Raw genomic sequence first — 27,719 nt, forward strand, 5'->3', positions numbered from 1 at the left:
TAAAGCTTCCCACAAATCCTTCCAAATGCCTTACCTTTTGTTCGCTCCCTTCACCCCGACTTTTCATCTGCCTCCTGCCAACAACCAAAGCTGGGAAGGAGAGGCAGGCAAAACACAGAGGACTCATGTAGGGTTGATGGGATTTAGACAATACAGGGGAACTGCAGCGTCAGGCTTAAGGGATGCCCTCCAAATACCTTGGCAGGAAACTGCACATACGGATAGCTTGTGATAAGCTTAAGAAAAGAAACGTTTCCAACTGCATATAAAGGCATACTGCCCTCATTTCTTTACCACACAGGAGGTGACATGGTAGGTTTCTAATTTAAATTGTCTTGAGAGTGTTTATTGTTTAATAACTCCCTCTTCCTCCACCCCACCCAGCCACTCTCTTGTTCTGCTTTGCTGATCATCCTAAAGGTTGAAGACATTCTTCTTCTCAACAGAGGATGAGAATAAAGACTGAAACCAAAACACTTGATCGGGCTTTCACCGGGCACTATGCCACCGTGGAGGGCTGCTCTTAAACAAGCATGGTTTTCCTAGGGCTCCACAAGGTAGTCCTTTCTCAAGTTCGCCGGTACACTCATGGAGTTGAAATGCCGCTGCCCATCTAAATACAACATGGACTCTGAAACACAAAAGAGAGAACCATGGAGAAGCCCATGGCACCTTACAAAATCATTGTACGGACAGCTAGGCTACTTGGGAACACGAGGGCAACAAGGAGCGTGCAAAAATGGCTCTAGGCAGGCCCTGTCGGGCTGGGGGTGTGCAAGGATCCTGAGGGGTGAGCCTCGACTCGTGCCCCTTTCCTGTGGCTGCACCAGTCTCTGACCACCAGTGGCCACTTACAGCTGGACTGACCCTTCACACGGTAGCCAGGTCAGGCAGAGCAGCAACGGCAGCCTGCAGGCCATGAGGCATCCTGGCCGTCAGGGCTGCAGACCCTCGAAAGCGCTATCTCCTAGAGATACGTTCTTGGAGCTAAGAGGCGTCTCTATGCTTCCTACAACAATTTAAAAGAAGAAAAATTTCTTTTTTTTTTTTTTTTAATTTTTTTTTTCAACATTTATTTATTTTTGGGACAGAGAGAGACAGAGCATGAACGGGGGAGGGGCAGAGAGAGAGGCAGACACAGAATCGGAAACAGGCTCCAGGCTCTGAGCCATCAGCCCAGAGCCCGACGCGGGGCTCGAACTCACGGACCGCGAGATCGTGACCTGGCTGAAGTCGGACGCTTAACCGACTGCGCCACCCAGGTGCCCCGAAAAATTTCTTTATACGTTCTTCCATTCACTAAGGACAGACATTGCTGCTTACCTCCGTAGGTTCTGGGGAAAACCAAGGGCACTTCTTTTTCTGACATGAACGTGAAATGGAAGACATTGGTGGTCATATGCTCTTTATTCGCAAGAGAGGCCACCTCACTGTGCACTCTGACTTGAATGTAATTGTCCCGAGTAAAGCAAACCTAAGAGAGTTAGACCTGATAGTTAGTCAAGTGCATTAGGAAGGGGAGAAAAGCCAGTCGTAAGAGAAACAGTGGCTTTAGAATTAAAAAAAAAAAAAACCTTCTCTTCTGGGCCCAAGTGATAAAAAATTTATTTCATCCCTCATCGCACACCTACCTGCGAAGAAAGAAACAGCAGTGATCCAACCTCAACGGGTTTCTGAAACATGATATCATCCACTGCTACTACAAACGGTCGGGAACCACTAACAGACAAAGGCAGAATTTGGGTCAACCACAAAATTCAGATGATGTCTATTTCTCCCCTAACAATCAGCTGAAGCAAAATGTGAATGATAAGAGAATAAACCTAGGGAAGGGGCAAATAATCATACTGGTGAGAAATGGTAAGGGATGCCAATGTGACGAGATCACCACTCTATCTTTTCCTTTCTGCATTGTCATCACCTTTTCTCAGTAGGTCTTTAATGCACTAACTGACAAAGTCAGAGCAACAGCCTTTGAAAATGAAGACCAAGTGGAGGTGGTATCAGTGTGAAATTGACTGAAAAACAAAGCACATACCCCAACACATCCAGACTGGCCTAAAATGGTTCATTTCAACGGAGTACTGCAAACTGTCTCTCAGAAGTTGAATACTTTTACTGGCGCCACACTGCCAAACTCACCCAAAGTTACAAGCAGTAGCCCATCCAAGTTCATACGCTTTCCTCATAAGGAAACCGCCAAAGATCCGATTGAAAATGTTCCGCTCCTATAGGGCATAAAATAATTATTAACAAATACAAGGTCATGACCACCCTCATATACAGAACAAAGGAATTAACAATGCCACAGAACAGAGGTCAGTTTGAAGGCGGATCAAATTTTAGATGAGAATCACCAAAGCAAGTTATCCTCTTTAGAAAATTTTTCATTGGCTTACAATACCTGAGGGTGGCAAATTTCCAAGCTCTTCAGTTTTGAATCCTCCATCCACACTGCATGAGGGGGTAAAACTCGACTTTGAAAACTTATAGTCCTGTACAAAAGGAGATTCAGGAAACCCTCTTAATGCCATGATTTTACTGATGAAAAGTAAAATATATGCAAACAACTCCCAAGATGTTGAGGCCCAAGTGGCTCTGGAGAAGGCCAAGGTTTAAATGCTTTCCCAACCTGGAATCTCACCATCCTAACTTACTTTGGATCGAGCGTGCTAAGAAACATCTCATGTATGGTTGTCCTCTCCTCAGCACTGGGAGCCATTTTCAGTAATGACGTGGAGCTGAAGGCAACCCTTCTCCCCTTGTTCACTGGAACACAGGACGACAAGGAGCTACGATCAGGAGGGTCCCACTGCAGCACTGCGGTTCCTGACCTTGGCTGCCTCAGACCCTACAAAGGTAGTATCTCCTGACTTCAAAAAGCCCACCGGAAATTGTACATATATCCCAAAGAAGGCTGCTGAGGCTACATAAAGTGTCCAGCGACTCCCTGCTTTCACACGGAAACTACACTGGCTCAGTGTGAGACCACTTAAAGACCACACTTAGACCATCCAGGGCGCCTGGGTGGCTCGGCTGGTTAAATGTCCAACTTCAGCTCAGGTCATGATCTCACGGTCCTTGAGTTTGAGTCCCCCATTGGGCTCTGCGCTGTCAGTGTGGAGCCCACTTCAGATCCTCTGTCTCCCTCTCTCTCTGCCTCTCTCTAAAATAAAATAAACATTTTAAAAAGTTTTTAAAAAGACCATCCTGAACCAGAGCCCTGACCAGCAGTTATTTCACTAGGATACATTTCCCATTTTACTAAAAATGAGAAAACAAATTTTTGCACTTAACAAATATTGTCTAATCAGGAAAACTGTTAAACTATGGATTCTGGAACCAAAAATAAGGTATTTTTAATTTCAATAAATTCTCAGCATGAGTAAGACTACTTGACTGGTATGAACAGTCCATACATGCTCCTAAATAACCTCTTCTGCAGTACAGCTAGTGTGCTTTGCAGAACTGTATCTTATTATAAACAAATTAATATACATTCTCCTTGTCTAAAGAGTTCTTCTTCCTCTGGGCTTTCAAGGATGAGTGGATTTACAAACGCCGGCCTAAAGAGAAGAAAAGAAAAGAATACAGTTTAAGAGGCTTATAAATACAGTTTTCCCCAGGAAAGGTGGAAGGTGAACAATTTACCCACTGGTTTCCAAGTCTCTGCTGTTTGTTTTAGGTAATGCTTACTCACTGTTTCATATAATAACCCAGGAACAAGTAAGGAGCCCTCTAGTTACAGAGTAAGCTGTATACTAGAAAGTTCCCATTATAAAAAGAACACTGCCTCTCACCAAAAAGTTTCCCCTGATTGTCATAATGAGGAAACAGTCAAAAATATGCTGTAGAATATTCTACAGGACAACTGGCCTGGACCCTTCCAAAAATGTCAACGTCTTCAGAGATAGAAAATGGCAGGGGGACACTTTAAAAAAAAAACAACATAATAACTACATGCCACACATGATCTTCGATCAGATCCTGACCCAGGGGAAAGAGCTATAAAAGATATTTTAGGGACAAATGGCAAAGTTTGAATATGGATTGTATATTAGATAATATAACTGTCTCACTTAAATTTCTTGGATATAATAAAGGCATCGAGGCTGTGTAACAGAATAACCTTATTATTAGGAGACAGATGCTGGACTATCCAGGGGTGAAGTAGTCTCAAACTTACTTTCAAATGATTCAGGGAAAGAGTGTGTACATGTGTGTATTTATAGAGAGAGGGTAAGACAAAATATCAACTGGTGAATTGAAGGTGAGGGCTCTCTGGGTGCTCACTGCATCATTCTACTTTTCTGAAGGTGGCAAATTTCTCAAAAGAGAAAACAGATAAAGGGGGGGGGTGCTTTCACTGTGGTAGAATCCAAAGATTTGATGAAACAACAATGGAAACAATGGGAGAGAAATTTTAAATAATGCCACAGGGCCGGAAAGGAGTCCCCCAACCAGGGCCAGCCCCTAGGACCCACAGGCCTGCCCAGCCCAGTGGGAAAGTGAAGAGTAGCATTCTACACTCTGTTTGTAGCATTCTACACTCAGTGTGTACATTCTACACACTGTTTGACCTTAACTCACTCTTCCAAGGCAGTTTTTCATGATGCAGCAAAGATTTCTCAATGAGGACCCCTACCTCAAGTTTCTAATACAAATTAGATTCCCACAGGCCCCCAGACTCTGTCCTATACCAAGAGCAATCCTGTACTATTTCCTCCCAGCCCAGAACCCACCCCCCACAGTTCAACAGTTTTCCCCCCCGTTCGAATGCCTTCCGGGTGACTGCTGTTAGGAACCAAGAATTCAACTTAAGGGGAAAAAAGTATGAAGCCAAATAAGTTAAAAATCTGTAAAGTTCAATCTGACTTGGAATTGATGGTAGATTAACTCACGAGGTCCGATATTTGTTGCTTTTTAATATACATCCTAACTCTGTCCACTGAAAAGGCTTAGAAATAATGACAAATGAGTAGAAAATATAGTTCTAGTGCCCAGATTCTGGTCTCTAAATACCAGTACTCACTAAGAGGAACCCCAAGACTCCTCAGAGAAATGGCCGATTCTGGGCCTGAGGAAGAAAATGTGTAAAGTGAGCCCAAGATATCCCACCATACCAGAGAACAGGAAGACTGGTGGGGAAATGTGAAACAAGTTTACTCCAAGAGCCAGCTTACAGGAGCTCCCACTGCCCAAACACAGTACGCTCTGAGCATCATGAACAATGGCTGCAATTTACTGAAATACATTTACTATTAAAATCCATGAATTCATTGGGGCGCCTGGGGGGGGGGGGCTCAGTCAGTTAAGTGTCCGACTTTGGCTCAAGTCATGATCTCACGGTCTGTGAGTTTAAGCCCCGCATCGGGCTCTGTGCTGACAGTTCGGAGCCTGGAGCCTGCTTCACATTCTGTGTCTCCCTCTCTCTCTGCCCCTCCCCTGCTCACTCTGTCTCTCGCTCTCTCTCTCTCAAAAAAAAAAACATTTAAAAAAATAAAATATAATAAAGAAAATAATACAATTTTAATAAAGAGATGAAGCAAATACGGCAAAAGTGTTAAAACTTCTAAGTCTAGGTGATGAGTATATGGAAATTTCATTATAGTCTTCTCTCCAGTTTTGTGTTTCTTTGAAGTCTTCCAAAATAAAGAATTAGGAAAAAACAGCAATTACCCTTGATTTTCAGAATCACGAGCCACCATTACAAAGGTTGCATCCAAAACAGGACAAAATTCATTGCCGTGTAACTAAAGAACAGTGGAAAGAAAATACAGACATAAGAAATACATTTAACAAGAAGACCTATGACAATTCTAACAGATGTCACACATGCTTTGGAAAGGGCTGCAATTAGAAAAAGAAAAGTGCTGGGGCACCTGGGTGGCTCAGCAGGTTAAGTGTCCGACTTCGGCTCGGGTCATGATCTCACGGTTCGTGGGTTCGAGCCCCGCATCGGGCTCTGTGCTGACAGCTCAGGGCCTGGAGCCTGTGTCAGATTCTGTGTCTCCCTCTCTCTATGCCCCTCCCCAACTCATGTTCTGTCTCCCTCTGTCTCAAAAATAAATAAACATTAAAAAAATTTAAAAAAAGAAAAGAAAAGAAAAAGAAAAGTGCATCATTAACCACCATCTGCTGAGTTGCCAGACACAGAACTAAGCTCTGGGTGGGAATGGAGCAAGACCATGAAGGCTATGGTCTTGGAAAAGGAGAAAGACACCCCAAAATTCAAACAGTACACCATGCGAGAAGGGCTGGGATGGACATGACCTACAGGCTTTGGAAGTGTGCGTGACTGAGACTCAAGGGCAAGGGTCACAGAGGGACCCTCTGCATCACCGTCACTTAACTGTCCTGCATTATGCAAAGTTCTGGCTTTCTTGAGGCCTACTTATCCTCACAATGGCACACAAAGCCAGGTGAAGTGCCCACCGCTCTCATGGACATTAGAATATTCAGGTAACTTCAGTATGCCAGCTACCAGCACACGTTTGTGCCCCCTTAGCTGAGCGTAGGGGGCTCCCAAGAAGGGGTAAGGATCACTGGTCATTCCACGTAATGAGTGAAATAGTTACAATGTACAAGCCTTTGAGGCTTTGAGGTATTTCTTCATCCTCTAGGAATCAGTACTTCCAGGGAAGTTATATCATAAAGTCCTATCATAAGCTGAGGGCATACTAGGCTCACTCTTCAACAAACCTCCTCACTAGTCCTCCTCGCTGCTGTCTGTTCAGGCCCACATCACCTTCCCCCTCAACCTTCTTCCCACATCTGCTCTAAGCTTGCTGGCAATATATATAAAGCTCTCCACAACAGAGTCCAGATTCCTCTCTGCTCACCAAACACGCCCCTCACACGTGCAACCTTTCCCTAAGCACACCTGACAACTTGGAGGTCTGGAATGTACTGTGCTGTTGAACTCCTCCCATCCATGCCTGAGCCTGGGCCTTCCTCACAGCCACCTTCCTCAAGACACTTCTCCCCACCCCTGGCCCCTCCCCAGGCAGAGGTCATCATCCCTTCCTTGGTTTGCCACCAGAGTGGAAACAAAGTCCTCCCTGAAAGTGGTACTCAATGTAACAGAGATGGATACTACTCCCACGGGAAACACTTGGAAATGTGCAGAACTGGTTTTGGTTGTCACACGGCTTGAGGGACATCACTAGCCGGGCAGGGGTAACCAAGTTGCTAAACACCTCACAGTGCGGGGGACTGTCCTGCATAACTAAGAATTTTTCCTACATCCAATGCCAGTAGTGCCTCTGTTGAGAAAAGCTGCATGATACTTAATATACTACAGATCCTCCTCGACTTACAGCGAGGTCACATCCCCACAAATCCATCATAAATTGAAAATATCTTAAGTCAAGAATGCATTTAATACACATAAACTACAGAACATCACAGCTTACCTAGCCTACCTTAAACACGCTCAGAACACTTATATTAGCCTGCAATTGGGCAAAAGCATCTAACATAAAGCCTCGTTAATAACAATGTGTTGAATATGTCAGGGAACTTATTTAATACTGTTCAGAGAGTATAAAACAGAAAAGCCATATGGGGACAGGCAGGTTGCAAGTGCGTCAGTCCTCTACCCTCCTGATGGCGTGGCTGACCAGGAACTTCAACTCACTGCCACTGCCCAGCACCACATATCACCAGCCCAGAAAAAGATCAAAATCCAAACTTTAAAGTACACTTTCTACTGAACACTCTTTCACACCATCATAAAGCCAAAAAATAGGAAGTCAAACCACCCTAAGTCAGGGACCATCTGTATATCATAATCACCGATTGCAGCACGCTTTCCTTGAGGACAAAGACCATTTTTACTCACATTTGTATGCCTAGCACTTAGCACAAAGACTGGCAGATAGAAGATAATCAATGATTGATGATGTATATGAGTTGAGGCAGAAAATTATCAAGCACTGCTAGAATGTAAACTGTAAGAGAATGAAACGTTGTTTAGCTCACTGCTATACACTGAGCACAGAACACGCATTCGATAAACTGCTAAGTGAATGTTAAATGAATGGACACGAGGAAGTGGGCTAGGTGACTCAGACCCAGATGCTGCTTATGTCAAGGAGCCTACAGTGTAGTCGAAGAGAAAAGATGTGTTCATATGCTGCTTTGCGGAGGAGAAGAGCAGGTACCAGGAGAAAGAATCAGAAGTCATGGGGAAGGAACAGGCGCTATGAGCTGGAAGGATCGGGGAAGGATTGAGCATAAGGTGGCCTGGAAGCAGAGGTAGAATACGAATGTGTGGAGCCAGAACATGAGGATTTCAGGCAAGAAAAAAGAATAAGCAATGATACTCATCCTACTCACTCACTGTTTACATTATGGTTTATTATAATGAACACCTACTAGTGCCAAGCATCAAGAATGCAAAATTGAGGGGCCCCTGGGTGGCTCAGTCGGTTAAGCGTCCAACTTCAGGGCAGGTCATGATCTCTCAGTTTGTGCTTTTGAGCCCCACATCGGGCTCTGTGCTGACAGCTCAGAGCCTGGAGCCTGCTTCAGATTCTGGCCTCCCTCTCTTTCTGTCCCTCCCCCTCGCTCGCTCGCTCTCTCTCTCTCTCTCTCTCTCAAAAATAAACAAACATTAAAAAAAGAATGCAAAAATGAGTAACTCCCTATTCTTTGAATGCTCAAAATGTCCAGCAGCAAGCTCTAAGAAGGTATAGGAATGATAAGTCAGAGGGACTACAGTTGTAAATTTAGGCAGGTGGGAGCTAGTTTGTGGAGCACCTTAGATCCTAACTAGTCAAAAGAGTTCAGACTTTAATCCACAGATAATGGTCACTGAAGGATTTGGAGAAGGAAAGCAATGTGACTTAAGATTGCCTTTATAAGATCTAAACTCATAAAAATCTGTACAATTAACAGAGAGAGCAAAGACTAGAGGCAGGTAGACTATTAAAAGACAGTTAAGGTACTCACAAAGGAGGCAGTGAGGCCTTGAATGAAACACAGAGGCCGAGAGGAAAGGGAAGAAAGAACTCTCTGGTGGGTTGCTATGGGTGATGAATTTGCAAGACTTGGCAAAAGGCTGTATAGGAAAGGACGAATTTAAAGATATGACAAAGGTTTGGACCCAGGGCAGCAAAGGGGAAATGGAGGAGGATCAGGATTGGGAAGGAAGCTGAGGTACTCAGTTTGTCACACACCTGATTTAAGGTAGCAAGAGCACGTGTAGGAGGAAAGATAAAACAGGCGTGCAGAAAGATGAGTCTGAAGGTCAAGCCCAGAAAATATTTGGGACCACCTCCATAGTAATGATAATAAATGAACATTACTGTCAACATTTGATTAGTGGTTACTGTGTGACAGGCAATGTACCAACTAATTCCTATGGTTAGGTTGTTTTTTCATTTCATGCTTACCACACAAAAAAACATGGTACTATTACTGTTTCCACGTTACACTTGAGAAAATGCAAACTCAGAGAAGGTAAGTAATTTACCCACATTCACATGGCTGATAAGCAGCAGAGTTGGGATTTGAACCTACATGTACCTAAACCAGAGGCAAAGCACCTACCGCCAAGCTTCCTATCTGGAATAGAAAGGATCACTCAAGTCTTGAGTTACTAGTCAAAATGGTCAATGAGAAATACAAACTTAAAACAGAAGTTTGTACTTGTCTGACAGTGATTTTCATTGGCCCTCTCCCCACAATAACTCCTGTAACTCTTTTCAACCTATTTGGCCCAGATTCAAATTACCTTGATTCCTATGGCAGGAATCTGAGCAGTCTAGGAATCAACCATGAAGATTAAAAAATGCAGGGGTGCCTGGGTGGCGCAGTCGGTTAAGCGTCCGACTTCAGCCAGGTCACGATCTCGCGGTCCGTGAGTTCGAGCCCCGCGTCGGGCTCTGGGCTGATGGCTCAGAGCCTGGAGCCTGTTTCCGATTCTGTGTCTCCCTCTCTCTCTGCCCCTCCCCCGTTCATGCTCTGTCTCTCTCTGTCCCAAAAATAAATAAACGTTGAAAAAAAAAATTTTTTTAAATGCAGACAGGGGCCGCCTGGGCAACCCAGTCAGTTAAATGTCCAACTCTTGACTTCAGATCAGGTCATGATCCCAGGGTGGTTGCATCAAGCCCCGAGTTGTGCTCCTTACTGGGCATGGAGCCTGCTTGAGATATTCATTCTCATTCTCTCTCTCCCTCCCTCCATCTCCCTCTGCCTCCTCTCCCTCCTCCTCTTCCTCCTCCTCCTCGTCCTCCTCCTCCTCTCTGCCCCTCTCCACCCCTCAAAACAAATAAACTTAAAAAAAAAAACAGTGTGGACTAATCATAGCAGCATCCCCATCATGCTTAGTGTGTTTTGTTCTAACAGCAGTATTACTGTCAGCTATGACAACATGGAACTTAAAAAATCCAACTGCTTACAGAGAGCCCCAAATAAAAAACTACTTAACTATTTTGACAAAAACTTTAGTTACTGCAGAACAAGCTTTAGACTTTTTCCAAAAGGTGAAGTACTTCATAATTCCAGAAGAGAAAAAGTCTATCTGAATAATGAGCCTACTAAATACTCCGGCGTAACTGAAGAAGTCATTCTTTTTTTTTCCTTATTTTTTTTATTTGAGCATAGTTGGCAAGGTCACATTAGTTTCAGGTGTACAACACAGTGATTCAACAAGTTTATACGTTATGCTGTGCTCACCAGAATGAGTCATTCTTTTTTTTTTTTTTTTTGAGAGAGAGAGAGAGAGAGAGAGAGAATTCCACGCAGGCTTTGCACTGTCAGCATGGAGCCCAAGGCAGAGCTCAAACTCAACCGCAAGATCATGATCTGAACCAAAGCTGGCAGCTTACCCGAGCCACCCAGGTGCACCCAGAATGAGTCATTCTTAAATAAATTTTCACAATGAAACGTGGGACATACTCTGAATTATCTGATTTCTGTGCTATTATCCTCTTTGAGGTACTTGTTTCTTGTCAAATTTCTTCATTTCTTTATAACAGCTACTCAGAGTTCTGCTCCTTAGTGGGGCTGTTCCTAACTGCTACCTTTAGTCTAAGTGACTGTTATGGGCTGACTTGTGTCCTCCAAAAATATATGAAGTCCTACCCCTTGGTACCTCTGAACATACCTTTACTTAGAAATAGGGCCGTTTCAGATATAATCAGTTAAGATAAGGTCATATTGCAGTAGGGTGGGCCCTTAATCCCATATTACTGATGTCCTTATAAGAAGAGAAGAGGGGCACCTGGCTGGCTCAGTCGGTAGGGCATGCAACTCTCGATCTTGGGGTCATGAGTCTCAGCCCCATGCTGGGCACACAGATTATTTAATAAAAAAGAAGAAGAAGAGGAGAGACGCAAAGACACAGACACCCAAGGGCGAAAGAGCACGTGGCAATGGAAGCCGAGATCAAAGCGTTCAAGCTGCAAGCCAAGGGATACCAAGGACTGCCACCAAACCATGAGAAGATAGGAAGAAGCAAAGAAGGATTCTCCCCCTACAAACTGTAGAGGGAGCATGGTCATGCTGAAGCCTTGATTCTGGACTTCTGGCTGCCAAACTGTGAGATAATTAATTTGTTATTTTTAGCCACCCAGTTTGTGGTACTTTGTTCCAGCAGCCCGAGGAAACTAACACAGTGACCAGTAAGTACCATTCGTGCCTGATGTAACTCAGACTTTTGTGAAATTCTCTGGGGCAAAACCAGAAATAAGCACCTTGACATGTAGCCATATATGATTTGAAAGTAATAAACAATGAACCGAGACACCAAACAAAGTGTCAGTCTTTGTCCAGGAAGAACACATTAATAACCCACCATCTGCATGACATGAATTTTCAATTCTTTTTCTAGAACTGGTGAGCTATATACCTGTCATAGGTATAGCATAGGTAAAAAGCATAGGTAAATATGCTTTTCTTTCACTGGACTAGCTGGTTGTATTGGAACAAGCCAGCAACCTTTAGACGAATACATACCTGAAACATTTGCATCTTCACTTCCATGGATGTCTTCCCAACCCAGCTGACATGGCCACTGAACTTGATGTCCTGTTCTGGACTTAAGCTCGTCTTACACATATCTGCGAAACAGAAAGTCAATCTGAGTTCAAACCACACCCCAAATTTTCCGTATTACAAAAGGAAAATTTCATTTTATATTCTGGCAAATTCCACCACTTTTCCTTTTTTCTTTTTTTTTAGTCTTCAAAATTAAAAAGAACGTTTTTGACATACAAAAGAGAACTGTATACCTTTTTGAAAAATGTAGACAATGCAAAGAATATAAAAACTAAAACTGGAGGGGCGCCTGAGTAGCTCACTCGGTTAAGCATCTGACTTCAGCTCAGTTCATGGTCTTGCAGTTGGTGGGTTCAGGTCCCACACTGGGCTCTCTACTGATGGCACAGGGTCTGCTTTGGATCCTCTGTCTCCCCCTCTCTCTGCCTTTTCCCCACTTGCACTCTCCCTCTCAAAAATAAATAAACATCGTGAAAATAAATAAACATTTTTAAAACTAAAAAAAATAAAACTGCAATTATGCAAAACCCTTCCACGCCAAGATCATTTTAATAAATATGTATTTTAGTATATACCATGAGACATTTTCATACGCATATATACATAAAAATTTTTCCTTAAAACGAAAATATTTCCTCTAATTTCAATAATCTCTTGTGATTACTAAGAATTCTAAGTATCCACAGAAAATAATATTGCTTACCAATCTTGTCCACCAGGGCTGTAACTATAGACAGAGGAGATGCCTTAGCTGAATGAATCTTGGTGTGCATGTAGCAAATGAGAACTGTAAGAAAAAAGAAGAGAACCAAAGAAAGGAAAAGCAAGATTATTGCTCAACATTTACAACTGAATCCCTGAATCCATAAAAAGTCTTATCTTGTTTTGAAGACCCAACCCCCCATATCCCACTAGCAGCCTTATCCTAGGTCCAGAGACTTCTACACATTGAAGAGATTTGGGGATCTTCTAACCTGACTACCCACTCAATTTTAGATTTGGTCAAGAAGCCGAAGTCTAAAGCCCAAGCCCAGCAGGTGACCCATCACCACTCCACAGAGACACACTGCCTCAATTAGAAAAAGAACCCAGCACATGAGTCCAACAGCATCAAACATCTTCATAAAAAAGAAACAAATCACAAGGACTCAACTATCTATTTTCCCTCTGACTCCTTATCATGAAGCAACCATTTCACTTAGAGTTATTCCTCCTTCCTCCTAACACCTTTGACTCCTACACCACCTTGAGACTATCTGTATACTTGCCATATTTTAATAAGCTAAGCATGCTTCTGTGCATTTAAAGTTGTATTATACTCCCATGTTTAGTGGCCTCCCTGCTTCCCCCATGATTCATTCAAATTTGTATCTTCAGCCCTCAGGACATGGGTCTGCACCCAATAAATATTTGTTAAGTGACAAAAAAATCCTTCCATCCATGCACCTCCTAACAGATGCACTGGGGGAACAAGAGGCTAAAGGCAAGAAAGTCCACTTAAAGCCTCTGTGGCACCCATAGAATAAATCATATGTGGCTGGCCTATGTCAGTATCGATGGAAAAGAAGAGAATATTTTAATAATCTCTTCAATATGTTAATAATCTCAGGTCTCTAGCTTGCCTGACTGAAGATGGTACACCATTCACTGAAAAAGAGAATAGAGGAAGAATAAAATGGACTATTTTCAACATGTTAAATATGAGAAGCCTAGGGCATATCCAAATGGAGATGTCCAGTAGGCGACAGGGCAAAGTGATCTGGAACTCAGAAAAGCAGGGCAGGAAATGTAGGTTCCTAAGTATTCCACATACTGATAACAAGTGAAGCTCTGGGAGTGTACAGATAAGCAAAAAAAAGGGGGAGAAGACAAAACCCTGGGGATAACCAACATTCAAAAGATCACTAGGAAAAGAGGAACCTACAAGGGAGATAGGAAAGGAACAGCCAGAGAGGTAGAAGTGTCACAAAGCCCAAGGATGAGCTCAACAATATTTATCAGGAACCACAATAGGGTCAGGTAAACCTTGAAAAGCACCCATTAGATCACAAAATAAGGGGGAAAATGGAGAGCTTGGCAAGAGCAGTTCAATGGCTCTGAGGAACAGAAGCCAGCAAGTGTGAGAATGAGAAATAAACAGGAAGTCAAGATACAGAGGCAGTAAGAGCAAATGACTTTTTCCAACTCTTTCCATAAAGTTAGCTCTGAAGTGAAAGAGAAAGATAGTTTGACAGTGTTCTAAGGGAAGGAGATTTTACCTACTTTCCATTATAAGATGGAAGAGCCTTGAATATGTTTAGAAGGTGAGGGAATGTGAAGCTGAGAAACGGCTTGCGATATGAGAGAGAAAGATTAGGTGATAAGGCAAGTTCTTTAAAGAACTTGAAGGAACAGAATCAAGTGGAGAGGTGAAAAGAATGGCCATCAACAGGAGGCAATGAGGAAAAAACAGGTTAATGCCAAGGGAGTTTGTGTATTTAGGGACACCTAAGTAAACCAAAGTCAAGAGTGTGTGTGTGTGTGTGTGTGTGTGCGCGCACGCGCGCGTGTGTAGTTTTTGTTAAAACGCCAATAAGAATGTTTAACTGAATTTATTTAAACTGAAGAAACATGCAGCTAGGTATAAGCCTAACAATGGACTCATTTCTATATTGTAGAAGTCATTAGACCCTTTCTTTAAACCCATTCCCAACAGTTCAGTCCAAAGGTCATTAGTGAGAGCAAGCAAGGTAGCCCAGAGTAAGATGCTAAAGCCCAAACAGGGCCAGAGGACATAAAGAGAGAAGGCAACAAAAGCGATGGCCCAGCATGTTGCAGCTTGAGCACAATGAGGAGGGTGACCCAGCAGAACAGGACCTGGTATGAATCCCAGTGAGGTGAGGGGAGCATCCATGAGAGGCTAGGGGTGGCAGAGATAAGAAATGAGCTACATACAGGGGGACCTTACCAAATAAGTAAATAGATTTAGAATAATGGAGCCAGCTGGAAAGAGGAATTACAAACATGAAAAGGGGGAAATGAATGAAACTGTGGTGCTGATCCAGAATTGCAACTGCCAGTGTGAGCCCATGGTCTTCAGAGATGGATAAATAGACATAGATATAAATTTATGTGCATGTGCAAATATTCTCCAGCTTGTCCACTGAAAGAACATGGGAGCAGTGACACCCCAGCAGCAGTGACCACTCCCAGTACCCCTATCTTGGTTTCTAATTACCATTCCCCATCAAAAAGAACCAGAGCTCCTTGGAGATTTGGCTGATTCCAGGACTGAGGCAGGGAAAGTACAAATGAGCCTAGGAGGTCTTATTGTGCCAGAAAGTAAAGAAGTGCTCAAAGAATGATGGGGACACATTAAAAAAAACACAGAAGTCAGCTTGAAGGGACTGGGACAGTCCCGGCACAATTTGAGCACCACAAGAGATGACAGCGACATATTACAATCCATTCAATAAAATAGGAATCCTTGAGTCCATACTGATTTTAAAATAATACATTGGAAGTCTGAGAAGGAATGGAATGTTTATAAGATCTGAAATTACCTGCCAACCAGGTACTTATTAATTACAAAGGCGCAAAGAGTAACTTTACAGTGAAGAACCCTGACATACACTGCCTTCATCAGAGAACCAAAGTTAACATCCCAGTAATGGGACAAATGAGAATTATGCACCAGTTGATGAGATGCAATAAGAACACATCATCCCTTCTGTGATGTTCCTGCCAAAGGTGCATGTCTCAAATCCCATCTTGGGGAAGCATAAAATAAATCCAAATTGAAAGAAATTGTACAAAAGAACTGGCCTATAACCTTCAAAAGTATTAAGGTCATGAAAGTCAGAGAAATACTGAGGAGCTATTCCTGACACAACAATTAAATGCAACATGTGATTAAGAAATGGATCCCTTCTGGGGCGCCTGGGTGGCTCAGTCAGTTGGGTGTCCGACTTCGGCTCAGGTCATGATCTCACAGCTCGTGGGTTCGAGCCCCGTGTTGGGCTCTGTGCTGACAGCTCAGAGCCTGGAGCCTGCTTCAGATTCTGTGTCTCCCTCTCTCTCTGCCCCTCCCCTGCTCACACTCTTTGTGTTTGTCTCTCTCTCAAAAATAAATAAACATTAAAAAAAAAAAAAGAAAAGAAATGGATCCCTTCTGCTACAAAGGACCACTGGTGAAGGCTGAGTTGCGTCCAAGAATCAAACAGTCTAATGTATCAGGGTTAACTTCCCAATGTTGACAGTTGTATTGTGGTTAGGTAGGAGAATGTCCTGGTTTGTAGGAAATACTGTTCTCTCACATGATTCAAAGAAAAAGAATTCTTTGTACTGTACAAAGAACTTTTCCAAAAACTTAAGACTTTTTGAAAAGTTATTAGAAAGAAGGACTACTCGGATTATAACTGTTCAGCAGGAATCTACATTTTCAGGAAAAAAATTATGACAATTCAGAGGCAATAGTTGCCCTTCTTTTACTGCTCTTTTAGAATGTCCTCATCTGGGCAAGTTAAAGAATTAAAAAGGCCCTTTCCAGCCAAATGATTCAATATATAGCTATAACTATCTATTTAGAAATACTAAAATAATACCAGTACCTCCTAGGCTGTCAAGATCCTCAAGAATCCTGCCAAATCTGTGAAACAAAGAAAACTGTGATTAAATGAAAATCATGATGATCGCCCCTTAAAAAATGAATAACACAGTCTGGGTGGATGAAAGGTTCTAAAATTGCGGCGATGGCCGCACGACTCTGCAAATATACTAAAACCACACAACTGCACACTTTACATAGGTGGACAGTATGGTGTGTAAATTACATCTCAAAGTTTTAGTAACAAAAGAAATAAAAACAAATAAATGACATAAATAAAAAGAGTGCCGTTTTACCTGATGGTGTTTTGAACAGTCAAGTATTTCTCTCGTAATTCAGGCTGACTACCCAAAGGCAAGAGAACCTCGATATAACTGTCTTTCATTCTCCTGGGTGGCAGTCCTTTCTGTGACTGAGCCAAAAAACTCTGAAGTAATTTTCTTTCCTCCATTGCTTTCACATGGTCTCTGAGAAGAAAGGAGGCAAACTACATGAAACACAGGGGGCAGTGCGATCCCACATGCCATTGACATTCAGGCTGGTCAGACCCTATCAAAGAAGGAAAAAGGTCTGGACCTGCTCACCTTCTCTTCCTTCCCTCCATCCCCACTTGGCACTCAGTGAAATTAAAAACTTTCTGTTAAAATGTCTTGGGCTTATAGATAAAAAAGGTAATACATACTTGTGAGTGATATAAATATACTTAAACAAACCACATATTCACCCTCATCAAAAGGTGTATTCAAAAAATAGAATATTTCAAATCAAAATTAAAAATAGAGGGATGGGCACAAATACATATATGGGCTAAAGAACAAAGTGGCCACTGAATCCCATATCCCCATTTCTCACCTTGACAATTCTCACATTCTCTGTGCCCCCAACTCACTCACTCTCTCTCTCTTTCTCTATGTCTATGTCTATGTTTATCTCTATCTCTGCCTTCGATTTCAGGAAACAAAGACAGAGGAAGAAAAATGAACTATATCTAAATGAAGTATGAAAGGCAAAGCAAAAGGTAAAGAGGAAAAGTACATGAAAAGGAGATGGGAAGGGAAGACAAAGAAATGATTAAAGTGGAAAAGAAGAGACAGAGCACCAAGGGGATAGGAAACTAAAATGCTGACAATGTCATTAATTAAGATAAGCTTCACTTATGAAGTAGTATCGCCAGAAAGGTTTAGCCTACCAAAAGTATAAGAAATAAAGAAACAAGTTAAACAGCACCAGGGAAATCCTGAACATGGAACGTTCTACACAACAAATGGCTTGGTCTCTTTAAAGTCAAGCTCATAGAGGTGCCTGGGTGGCTCAGTCGGTTAAGCACCTGACTTTGGCTCAGGTCATGATCTTGCAGTTTGTAGCTTCAAGCCCCACAGTGGTCTCTGTGTGGACAGCTCAGAGCCTAGAGCCTGCTTCAGATTCTGTGTATCCTACTCTCTCTGCTTCTCCCCTGCTCACATTCCATGTGTGTCCATCTCTCTCTCCCTCTCTCTCTCTCAAAAAACTAACTAAATAAACATTTTTTTAAAAAAACTTTAAAGTCAAGCTCATACACAAAAAACAGGAGGGAAGGGGCGCCTGGGTGGCGCAGTCGGTTAAACGTCCGACTTCAGCCAGGTCACGATCTCGCGGTCTGGGAGTTCGAGCCCCGCGTCAGGCTCTGGGCTGATGGCTCAGAGCCTGGAGCCTGTTTCCAATTCTGTGTCTCCCTCTCTCTCTGCCCCTCCCCCGTTCATGCGCTGTCTCTCTCTGTCCCAAAAATAAATAAACGTTGAAAAAAAAATTTAAAAAAAAAAACAGGAGGGAGAATAATTGTCTATTATTCTAGACTAGGAGCAACCAAAGAGTCATAACCACTAATGCAATATACAATTCTTTATTGGATCTTGATATTTTTTTAAGCTATAAACGACATTTTGGGAACAGTTGAGAAATTCTGTGCGGATGAGTAATATACTATGAGGGAATTACTGTATATTTCATCAAGTAAGAGAATATCTTGTTTGTTGGAGATACACACGATTGCTGACTTTGTTACACAAGAGAACATATTTATTTATTGGAGATGTATGAAGTGTCATGATACCTATAATTCACTTATATGAATAAGTGAATTACAATTCAGCCAACATATGCATATTGGCAAATCTGGAAAAATGTAAGTACCAATCAAGATAGTAGGGACAGAGGTATTCATCTTTTCTATTTTTCAAAACATTGAAATTTTTCATATAAATAGCTAAAAAATAAGTCATTAGATAATTTCTATACCAACAATAGATTATTGTATGTCTAGTGATTGCTTTTTCTTTTTATCTCATTTTAGTCTCAAAATTCTGTGCACCAAGAGGATTATTATCCTATTTCACAGCAGGGAAATACTGAGAGATCCGGTTAATTGTGAAGTGACAAAAAGTAATAAAGGAGCCAGGCTGCATCAAATAGAAAAACCAAGAAACCTGAGTTTTAATTCCCAAACCCTGATCCTTAATTCATTCATTCTCTCTCTGAGTTTCAGTTTCATCATATGTAAAAAAGGGATAGTAACATATGCCATAAGCATGTCACAAGTTTTGTAGAGAATCACTGAGGTAATATACTTGAATGCACTTTGAAAAATGTAGAGTACAGGTAAATGACTTTATTTTATGACAAGAATGCATCAAGTGATGAGTATGTTGGAATGTTGGTCTTCCCCCCAAGTAAAAAAAACCCTCTCAACCCATTTCCAAACACAGGGTTCCCTCCACCCCTACAATGAGACCATCAGCTGAGCCTAAATACAGCCTAGCATACCACTTTAAAGGTGAAAGGATGAATGAGCACAAGCGTGCTTACCTCCAGTTTGTGGAGACTCCTACTATCTCCCGCAACTTATCACGAACTGAAACAAAAATAAAGAGGTCATTCCAGGAAACAAAAATACTAGAATTGGATTATGGATATGAGTTGAAGAACTATAAAAAGCGACCCATGCACTCAAAAGCTTTAAAGATCCATTAATTTCCATTTAATGCCACAACAAACAGCTCAAGGAAGGGATCAAGCCTGTGCTTCCCAAAAACGTGAAACAACTAACTGTCTCCTTAGTGAGAAAAAGAATACTCTGTGCCAATCACTGGGATTTACATACACAAACAAAACAGGGTAACTCCAATTATTCATCGGGTGGGGTAATATCAGTGTCAGTAGGAGACCCTTTACGATGGAGATATTATGACCAAAATCCTCACCTAGCTTCTTATAGGCAGTTGGTAGAGCAGATTGATTAGTGCAGTGACTGACAGTGATACTCAAATAGGAGTCTCATTCTAACTGATCTTTCATATTTTTATACTATCCTAATTGTTAGAAAAGTTTAAGCCACAAAAGTGAAGCAAAGATGTAAATCAAGGAAAAGCAAAGAATGTAATTTAATGTTAGTTAATGCCCAAAAAGTGCAAGAATGAATTAATGCAAAGAAGCTTAAGCACTTAAAGAAAAAGTCGATACTAATTACCACACACACCGTGATTCACATGTATAGGTGAACATGCTATATGGATAAAAGGAAAATAAATTAGACAAGCAGTAGAAATTCAAGACTAAAAAATAAGTCTATAGGATTTCACATGTTGATGTCATATGTTTTTTTCCTAGCATTTATATAGGACTTAAAAGTATATATTCCAGTTATGGGAAATTAACCGTAGCACTACTTGGTCCTTCAATGGCTAAGTGATCAAAACCAAATATGGTTAGATAACATGCACTTAAACTTTAACGAAAAAATAGTTGATTTTTCTATCAAATAATTGTTATACACCATAAATTTGGTACAAACTCTAATTACAACTAAATCAGAGAGAACTGCAGAATATATGGGCATACCTCATTTTATTGTATTCACTGTGCTCCATGAAAGTATGTTTTGTACAAATTGGAAGGTTGTGGCCACACTGCATCACCGCCATTTTCCAACAGCATTTGCTCACTTCATGTCTCTGTGTCACATTTTGGTAATTCTTACAATATTTCAAACTCTTTCGTTATTATTATATTTGTTAAGGTGATCCGTGATCAGTGAGCTTTGGTGGTACTATTTAAACTGTTTTGATACGTACACTGTGTTTTTAGACATAGTCCTATTGCACGTTTAATAGACTACGGTGTAGTGTAAGCCTAACTTTTAAATGCACAGGGAAACAAAAAAATTGATTTCACTCACTGTATTCACTTTATTGCAGGGGTCTAGAACCAAACCTGCAATATCTCCAAGGTATGCCTGTAACCACTAGTAAATGTGTCTTATTTCTGACTTTTTTCCCTCCTGAGTTCCTTGAATAAAAGAATGGACAGGAAGTATGCCAAGTAGTACACAGACTACCGATGCTCACTGACATATAATGATTATTACTAGTTTAGTCAGCATATGAATAAAGGGGGTAGTGAGGGCCAAGAAGTAGAAATTTTTTTTTTTTTTTAAATTTTTTTTTTCAACGTTTATTTATTTTTGGGAGAGAGAGAGACAGAGCATGAACGGGGGAGGGGCAGAGAGAGAGGGAGACACAGAATCGGAAACAGGCTCCAGGCTCCGAGCCATCAGCCCAGAGCCCGACGCGGGGCTCGAACTCACAGACCGCGAGATCGTGACCTGGCTGAAGTCGGACGCTTAACCGACTGCGCCACCCAGGCGCCCCAAGAAGTAGAAATTTTAATTAAATATTTGGGGCACCTGGGTGGCTCAGTTGGCTAAAGTATCCGGCTTCGGCTCAGGTCATGATTTCATGGTTCGTGAATTGGAGCGCCAAAACAGGCTCTGAGCCTGGAGCCTGCTTCAGATTCTGTGTCTCCCTCTCTCTCAGCCCCTCCCCACTCATGCTCTGCCTGCCCCTCTCTCTCTCTCTGTCAAAAATAAATAAACATAAAAAATTTTGAAAGAAATTTTAATTATATATATGTATATGCATATGTATATACATGTGTACGTATATATATAATTTGTACCTTTTGAAGAAGCCACAATTTTGTTCATAATGAATACTCCCAAACTGATATAGACAGCCATAGTTTGCATATCAGACTAGAAATTGAAATTAACTTCAACGGAGCATGGATTAACTGTCCCTCTAACAAAACTATAGATCAGGAGCATTTAGTTGCTGCAACTGAAGGGTCCATCTCTTATGCAACAGGTCTCTTTTTTCTCTGCTTTCCCCTTCAGTACCAACACGCAGAAAGTGGAAGCCATTTAATTAAAAGAGCTGTCTCCCAGGCTCCTAGGAACCAAAGCTCAAATTCTGAATGTGGTCTCTACCCAAAGTTATTCTGACCATCTTATAAATGAGAAGTTTATGGAAAAATCTACGTTTAGTATGTCTCATCCGCCCTAAAGTACCTATCTGTATGCCTCCCAAATAAGACAGGGTTTTTCACCACGTGGACCTAAAACACAAACACCCATGCTTGCCTTCATGCATGTGGAGGACTCTCTGTTTCTCGGGATTCTCGGATCCTTGAGTGAGTCCTCTGCCAGGAGCACGCAGCCCCTTGCCCAAGGTGGTACAAAGCCTACAAAACAAGATAAAAAACACTCGAGTAGGTTCTATGGGGTCCCAGCAACGCCCAAAACCAGCCCCTCCTCCCAAAACACTTAACCATTCCACACCCTCAGTATACACTTTCTTGTAAGGATCTGTACTTGTTTCTCCAGGGTCTGTATATTTGCATATGAGGCTACTCCATAAATCATCTAACTAGAGTAAACATTTCATGAGAGAAGAGACCAACTAGCTAACAATCTACAAAATAAATAAAAGATATCAACCAGGCTTAATGGATTTATTCTTGCTTTTTTATTAGCTTCAGAGCCCTGAATCAATTTGGTAAACAGCTGAGTAAATTAATTATGAACATTTATTTTGTTCTTTATTATCACACCATATTTCCTCAATAAATAAGCTAAATCCAATTATAAGTTAATAAACTTTGAAAAGAGAATTAACCCTTTCCAGACTCAGAGTATTTATTGTGGGCAGAAATTTCCTAACCCCCAAACAAAATAAAAACGATTTACCCAAATGCACCTAACCTAGTCTGCCAAAACAAGTTGTTTAAGTTGGTTTTGGTTCACTGTTTAAGTGTTGACTCCTAACCACCATCATATCATGGATAACACATATATAATATCAGAAATTGACAAAGTAATCTGAATGCACAGCTGAAGAAGGCAAGGCATTGACAAGGTCAAGAACTCCAGATACTATTACTCATTCTAGTTCAAGTTATTAGTAAATTCTTACTACCTCATGCCAGGACAAGCGAGGACTAACTCCACTATGCCGCCCACCCCCCCCCCTCCCCACCAAAACTTTCTTCATCTCTAAAATGGGGTAATTATAGTACCTATCCTAAGGGACTGTCATAAGGATAAAGAAGTTCACATTCACACATGCACACACGAACACATCTGCAGGCAAGCTGCTCTTTTCACAATCTCAGGCTACTTCCCTTTTACATATACAGCGCTTAGGTGGAGGGAGAGGAAGAATGGTTTAATCACTACCCAACACCTCAGTACCACAGGGTTACTGGCTTATTCCCTGATAAGACCTAGGGAGCTTTACAGCAAAATCCCTAGGCCTTTAGAAGAAACCGTCAAGAGGCTTTGGGACACTCAGGCCGTAGGACTCCATGATTAAAACTTTCCAATGAAAGGAGACCAAAGAGCCCAATCTCTTCATGGCTTGCCTAAGAAGTCACAGAAGTCACCTAAGGTGTGAAAAGAAGGGTCTTAGCTCTGTTCTGGGTCCCAAGCTTAGGGTAGGTGTCTGGGAAGAGTTTCCAGTACAGTAGCAGGCAACGCCATTCATAGGCCCTCCATCCCGGGGAAATGCCTCAATTTAGAAACTAAACGAATTCAGTGACTCTTTCCTGAGTCTGGAAAAATAAGCTACAAAGACTGCACACTAGTCAAATAACCTAATCATCTTGAACAGTCTGTATTCATTTATGAACTCTTTGCCTCACTAAACAACTAACAGAGTACCTGCTTAAGGTTCAACAGGACTCACAAGAAAGGAAAGCAGGTTTATAAGAGTTATTAGTGCAAAGAAAAAGACTTCCAAACTGGGGGAGAGGAGATCAAGAAACTTTTCCTGGGAAAAGGCACATGGCAAGATCATGGAGCTTTGTAGAAGGCCCTTCACATCATGTCCAATGTAAGCTAAAGTCAACTGTGACCCTTCCCATAATGACTTTCACTCTGTCTAAACAGTGCTAATAAAGCTTTTATTTTTAAGTGCTATACACAAGAGAGAGACAGAGAACCTTTTTCAACTGATAGCAAGATCCACAGGAATAGTGAGGGAGATCCAGGACCCCTAAGACAAATGACGGAGATCAGTCATTCAGAACCAGTATGGGCACACAAGGAGAGATGGCGCACCTGTAGCATGATTCCAGAAGCTGGAACAGGGGTGAGGCCCCTGGGGGCCCAGCCAGGCAGAAAGAAGCTGGAGACAGCTGGAGTGCTCGGCTGAAAAGGTTTGGGGGAGAGCCAGACTTGTCCTAGAGTCTAAGTCCCGAGGCCTTAACTGGGCAAGCTGGGAGGTGACACACAGAAAAAGGCATCCTCCTTGTCCAAGTAGCCTAATCAACCCCCCACCTCACCTTACAGGGCCTTGCTGCTCATTCAAGGTAAAGTTCAAACCAGCACCAAAAGTCCTAGGTGCTGGAAGCCGAGCTACCCAGCCTGAATGGCAGGGCCCGGGCTGTGGACGGATTGGTGACTGCAAGGCGGCCCGCCGACAGCGAAGCTTCTTGTCCTCCCACTTTTAGGTAATTCGGCCTTAAAACTACCTGGGGTAGTGTCTGCTGGGTAATGACCCTCGACAGGCCCTCTGGGGAAAAAACCATTAGGAAAGAAAATAAGGTTCCGCCAGAAATTGTGCGGCCTTACGTTTAGCCCTTGCCATCCCCCATGGAGACTCCTCTACTTACAGGAAGGATAGCCTCATGCATTTGCCAGCAAAGGCGGCCAGCAAAGGAGAGACATATGGATTTGAAAGCCTCACTCCGGCAACTAAGGAGCGTATCTCTGGGCACGGGTGACTTCAACCCCTAGGCCCACCTGGCCCCCCGGAGGCATTCCAGATGATGACTGAACCTAGTCGGTTAAGCTACAGAATGGTTAATTAATTCCTAGGTGCACCGTCTGAGAATGTGTGAGGCAAGGGTTTCTAAGGCGTTTTTGGCCCCTTCCTGGCACCTTGGACCAAGGTGGTGCACCTTGCCTCGGTCTCATGTGGTTAGGAGGTCATGTCCCTGTAACTGTTCCACTTGAGGTGTTGAGAAATGGAGGGCCTTTCATGAGAACGGCAAAGCAAATGCTTTATAGACTGTAGATAATTATAGACAAATGCAGATGCATAATGGAATAATGTAAGAAATCAATCAATAATCAAAGGGTATGCGGGAAAATTAGGGGAAAATCGCCATGTTCTTTCTTAAAGGTTGATGACACATAGGAACATTTTCAAAATTAGGTAATGTTAAAAAACATAGACGACGTATGTTACAAGGAAATCACTCGCATATATAATACCACGTTTGCTACAATAAATCGGCCAGTTCAACACACTGCGGTTGTCTGTGTCCATTTTTATTTTTGGTTTTTATTTTAGTTTTGTTCTATTTTCACTTTTTCGCCCACGCCGTTCATCCTTCGGGAATCCCTGGACCTGCTGGAGCTGGACTCCGGCACCTAGGCGCACAGTCCTGACTGAGGTCCCGGCAGCCCAAGAGGTGCCCGGCAATCTCTCCCCACATTACAACACACTTAACCCGGAGTCCAAGTGGGTCAAGCACTTAACCCTAAAAGTGCTCTCCCAAGGAGGGCAAAGAGCTGTGAAGTAAGGTGGAGTGCTAAACGCCAGCTCTCTCACAAGCGGCTACCCCCAAACCACACCCGTGATGAGCAAAGAGAAAGGAATTTCAGGGAACACCCAACTTCCTCCCTCAAAGTGCCGCTTCGCTTTTAATATCAAACTCCGCTCCAGGAGTGGGGGTCGCGGTGCTTCACTCGGGGGCAGAGGGCACGCGTCCAGGCGTCGTAGCGGAAGGCGGGCGCCCCTTCCCACCCGGCCCCACTTTCTTCCCCCCCAAACCACTGCATCAGTCTCGCCAGCCGGCGGCCGGTTCCTAGCGCCCGGACCCGCTAGCAGCGCGGAGGGCGGGCGCCGGCGACCCTCCCGAAAGGGCCACGCCGGACCCCTGCTACTTACCGCAGCGCCGCCTGCCTCATCTTGCCCTGAGGCCGCGCGCGCGACCAGAGACCCGGGCCACGCGAGACAGTGGCGAAGGGAAGTCGAGAGTAAGGCGAGCGCGAGCGCGGGACCAGACCTCGCTCTTCACGACCGCACTCTCGCGGGGGCAGCCGCCCAGGGGCGGGGCCTTCCAGCCCAGAGGCGGGGCCTTGCTGCCCGGGGGCGAGGGCTCTCTGCGGAGCGGGGTGGGCTCCGGGCGCCTGCAGCCTCGCTCATTGGCCGGGAGCCTGTCTCTGCGGAGTTTCCCACTGGATCGGCAGCGCCGGGCGTGTTGCTGCCCACAGGACAGGCCTATCCCCGCCATTGTTGATTAAAGGCCCCACACAGCACGGCCAGGGAGCGGCGTGGAGGCGAGGGATCCTCGGAGCTTGTCTCCGTTATCACGCTTCGCCGAAGGCCGCGCCACCTTGACCCCCACGCCTCGGCTCCCAGTCTGTGGTTCTTGCGCTTAGCTGCACGTCGGAATCTTCTGGGCAGCCTTAGGGAATAGTGATCCCTGAGCCCCACCCTCTGGGGATTCCTATTTAGTTAGGGGTCCGACAGGATCTTTAGAACGTCTAAAGGCGCCCTGAGGTGATGCTTTACATAAGCAAAGTTAGGAACCTCTGACCTAAATGGAAAAACATTCCTATTCTAATCTTAGCCTGCCCCCTAGTGTTTGAAAGTTGGAGATTTTGGCTGGCCCAGAAATATTTAAAGCCAGAGTTTTCATGATTTTACCCTACGACCTGATTCTCCATTTCATTCAAGGAATTTTTATTAAACCGTTTGCAGTGCGCCAGACGCTGTTGTAGATGCTGGGTATGCCACAAAATAGACAAAAATCCCTGCCCTTAGGGAGCTTAGCTTTGAAGGAAAATAAGTCAGCAAGTTAGCAAATAACATAATTTTAAACGTGATAAAGCAGTCTAAAGAAACAAAACAAGGTAATGAGAGAGGATCTTTCCAAAATATACAAAAGCCTTGCATTGCCCCTGAAGGTGTTTATTTCCTAGGAGGCAAGGTCCATATTGTATGCTTTTATGGTACACCATGCTTAGTAAAAATGTGTCGATTTTTATTAAGCTGGCTTTTCAAAAAAAATCACGTTATAAATTACAAATGGAACATGGTCTTTGGCTTTGTCTTTCCTCTCTACCTACCTGTCCCTTTTATCAGCCTCACATCCAGAAGACTCTCTTTTCAGCCTGCAGGGATCTCCTTCATTTTTGTTCATAGTGTCTGTACCTTTTCAGTGATAATACCTTTTGGTGTTGTTATGATTTGTGTCACCTATACTTTTTAACACTCTTACCACACCTAACATAGTACAATAAATATTTTATTGAATTGCACTATTTTGTCTTCTTTTTACTTGAACTTTCCGTTAATGCAATGTCAGGCTCGGAGAGAAAAATTAAATTCAAGAGAATTTTTCAGGTTACAAACATGGTATAACAATGGATAGGGACAGCTCATGATTTTTGTGCAGTCACATCACCTTCCAGCCAGACACATTCTCATCAGCATATAAATGGTGTTGATTTGAACCAGAACAGCTGAAACCAGGGACTCGATGCCATGAAGATGCCTTCTCTTGATCTCTATCTTAGCTTTCCTTTGCACACTGGCCTCATTCTTTTTTCTCTGTATAATGCCTTTCTCCACATAGCAAAAGAAATTCCTGAACTTTACATCTTATAACCATAGCCACATGGAGACTGACCCAAATTTCTGCATCCCAAGTACAAAAATTCCTGAGAAGAAAGGGGATTGAGAGGTATAAACTTCCAGTTATAAAATAAGTATGTCATGGAGATGAAAAAGCACAGCATAAGAAA

At 42.9% G+C, this 27,719-nt stretch overlaps 1 protein-coding gene across 7 annotated transcripts in view; it reads right to left on the reverse strand.

Annotated features, from left to right (window-relative positions):
• Positions 1 to 266: 266 nt before the first annotated feature.
• ACOT9 (acyl-CoA thioesterase 9) overlaps positions 267 to 27,719 on the reverse strand; it is a 53,356-nt gene continuing 25,903 nt past the window's right edge. For 6 of the 7 annotated variants that reach the window (XM_047076005.1, XM_047076009.1, XM_047076002.1 and 3 more), the window contains 15 exons: positions 22,044 to 22,144; positions 20,103 to 20,129; positions 19,433 to 19,478; positions 16,888 to 17,058; positions 16,596 to 16,633; positions 12,710 to 12,793; positions 11,965 to 12,068; positions 5,680 to 5,753; positions 3,499 to 3,566; positions 2,658 to 2,769; positions 2,405 to 2,495; positions 2,143 to 2,228; positions 1,632 to 1,719; positions 1,324 to 1,474; positions 267 to 631 (listed from right to left, as the gene is read on the reverse strand). In XM_047076005.1, coding sequence (XP_046931961.1) covers positions 543 to 631; positions 1,324 to 1,474; positions 1,632 to 1,719; positions 2,143 to 2,228; positions 2,405 to 2,495; positions 2,658 to 2,769; positions 3,499 to 3,566; positions 5,680 to 5,753; positions 11,965 to 12,068; positions 12,710 to 12,793; positions 16,596 to 16,633; positions 16,888 to 17,058; positions 19,433 to 19,478; positions 20,103 to 20,129; positions 22,044 to 22,144 — 1,330 coding nt within the window. In that variant the 3' untranslated portion in view covers positions 267 to 542. Of the gene's footprint in view, positions 632 to 1,323; positions 1,475 to 1,631; positions 1,720 to 2,142; positions 2,229 to 2,404; positions 2,496 to 2,657; positions 2,770 to 3,498; positions 3,567 to 5,679; positions 5,754 to 11,964; positions 12,069 to 12,709; positions 12,794 to 16,595; positions 16,634 to 16,887; positions 17,059 to 19,432; positions 19,479 to 20,102; positions 20,130 to 22,043; positions 22,145 to 25,857; positions 27,636 to 27,719 lie in introns of all 7 variants that reach the window. The other variant, XM_047076007.1, reaches the window with a different exon arrangement.

Source organism: Lynx rufus, unplaced genomic scaffold, assembly GCF_022079265.1.
Source record: "Lynx rufus isolate CCGP_SWC_20201006 ecotype Redwood Valley unplaced genomic scaffold, mLynRuf1.p SCAF_14, whole genome shotgun sequence".
In the NCBI taxonomy this organism is placed as follows: domain Eukaryota; kingdom Metazoa; phylum Chordata; class Mammalia; order Carnivora; family Felidae; genus Lynx; species Lynx rufus.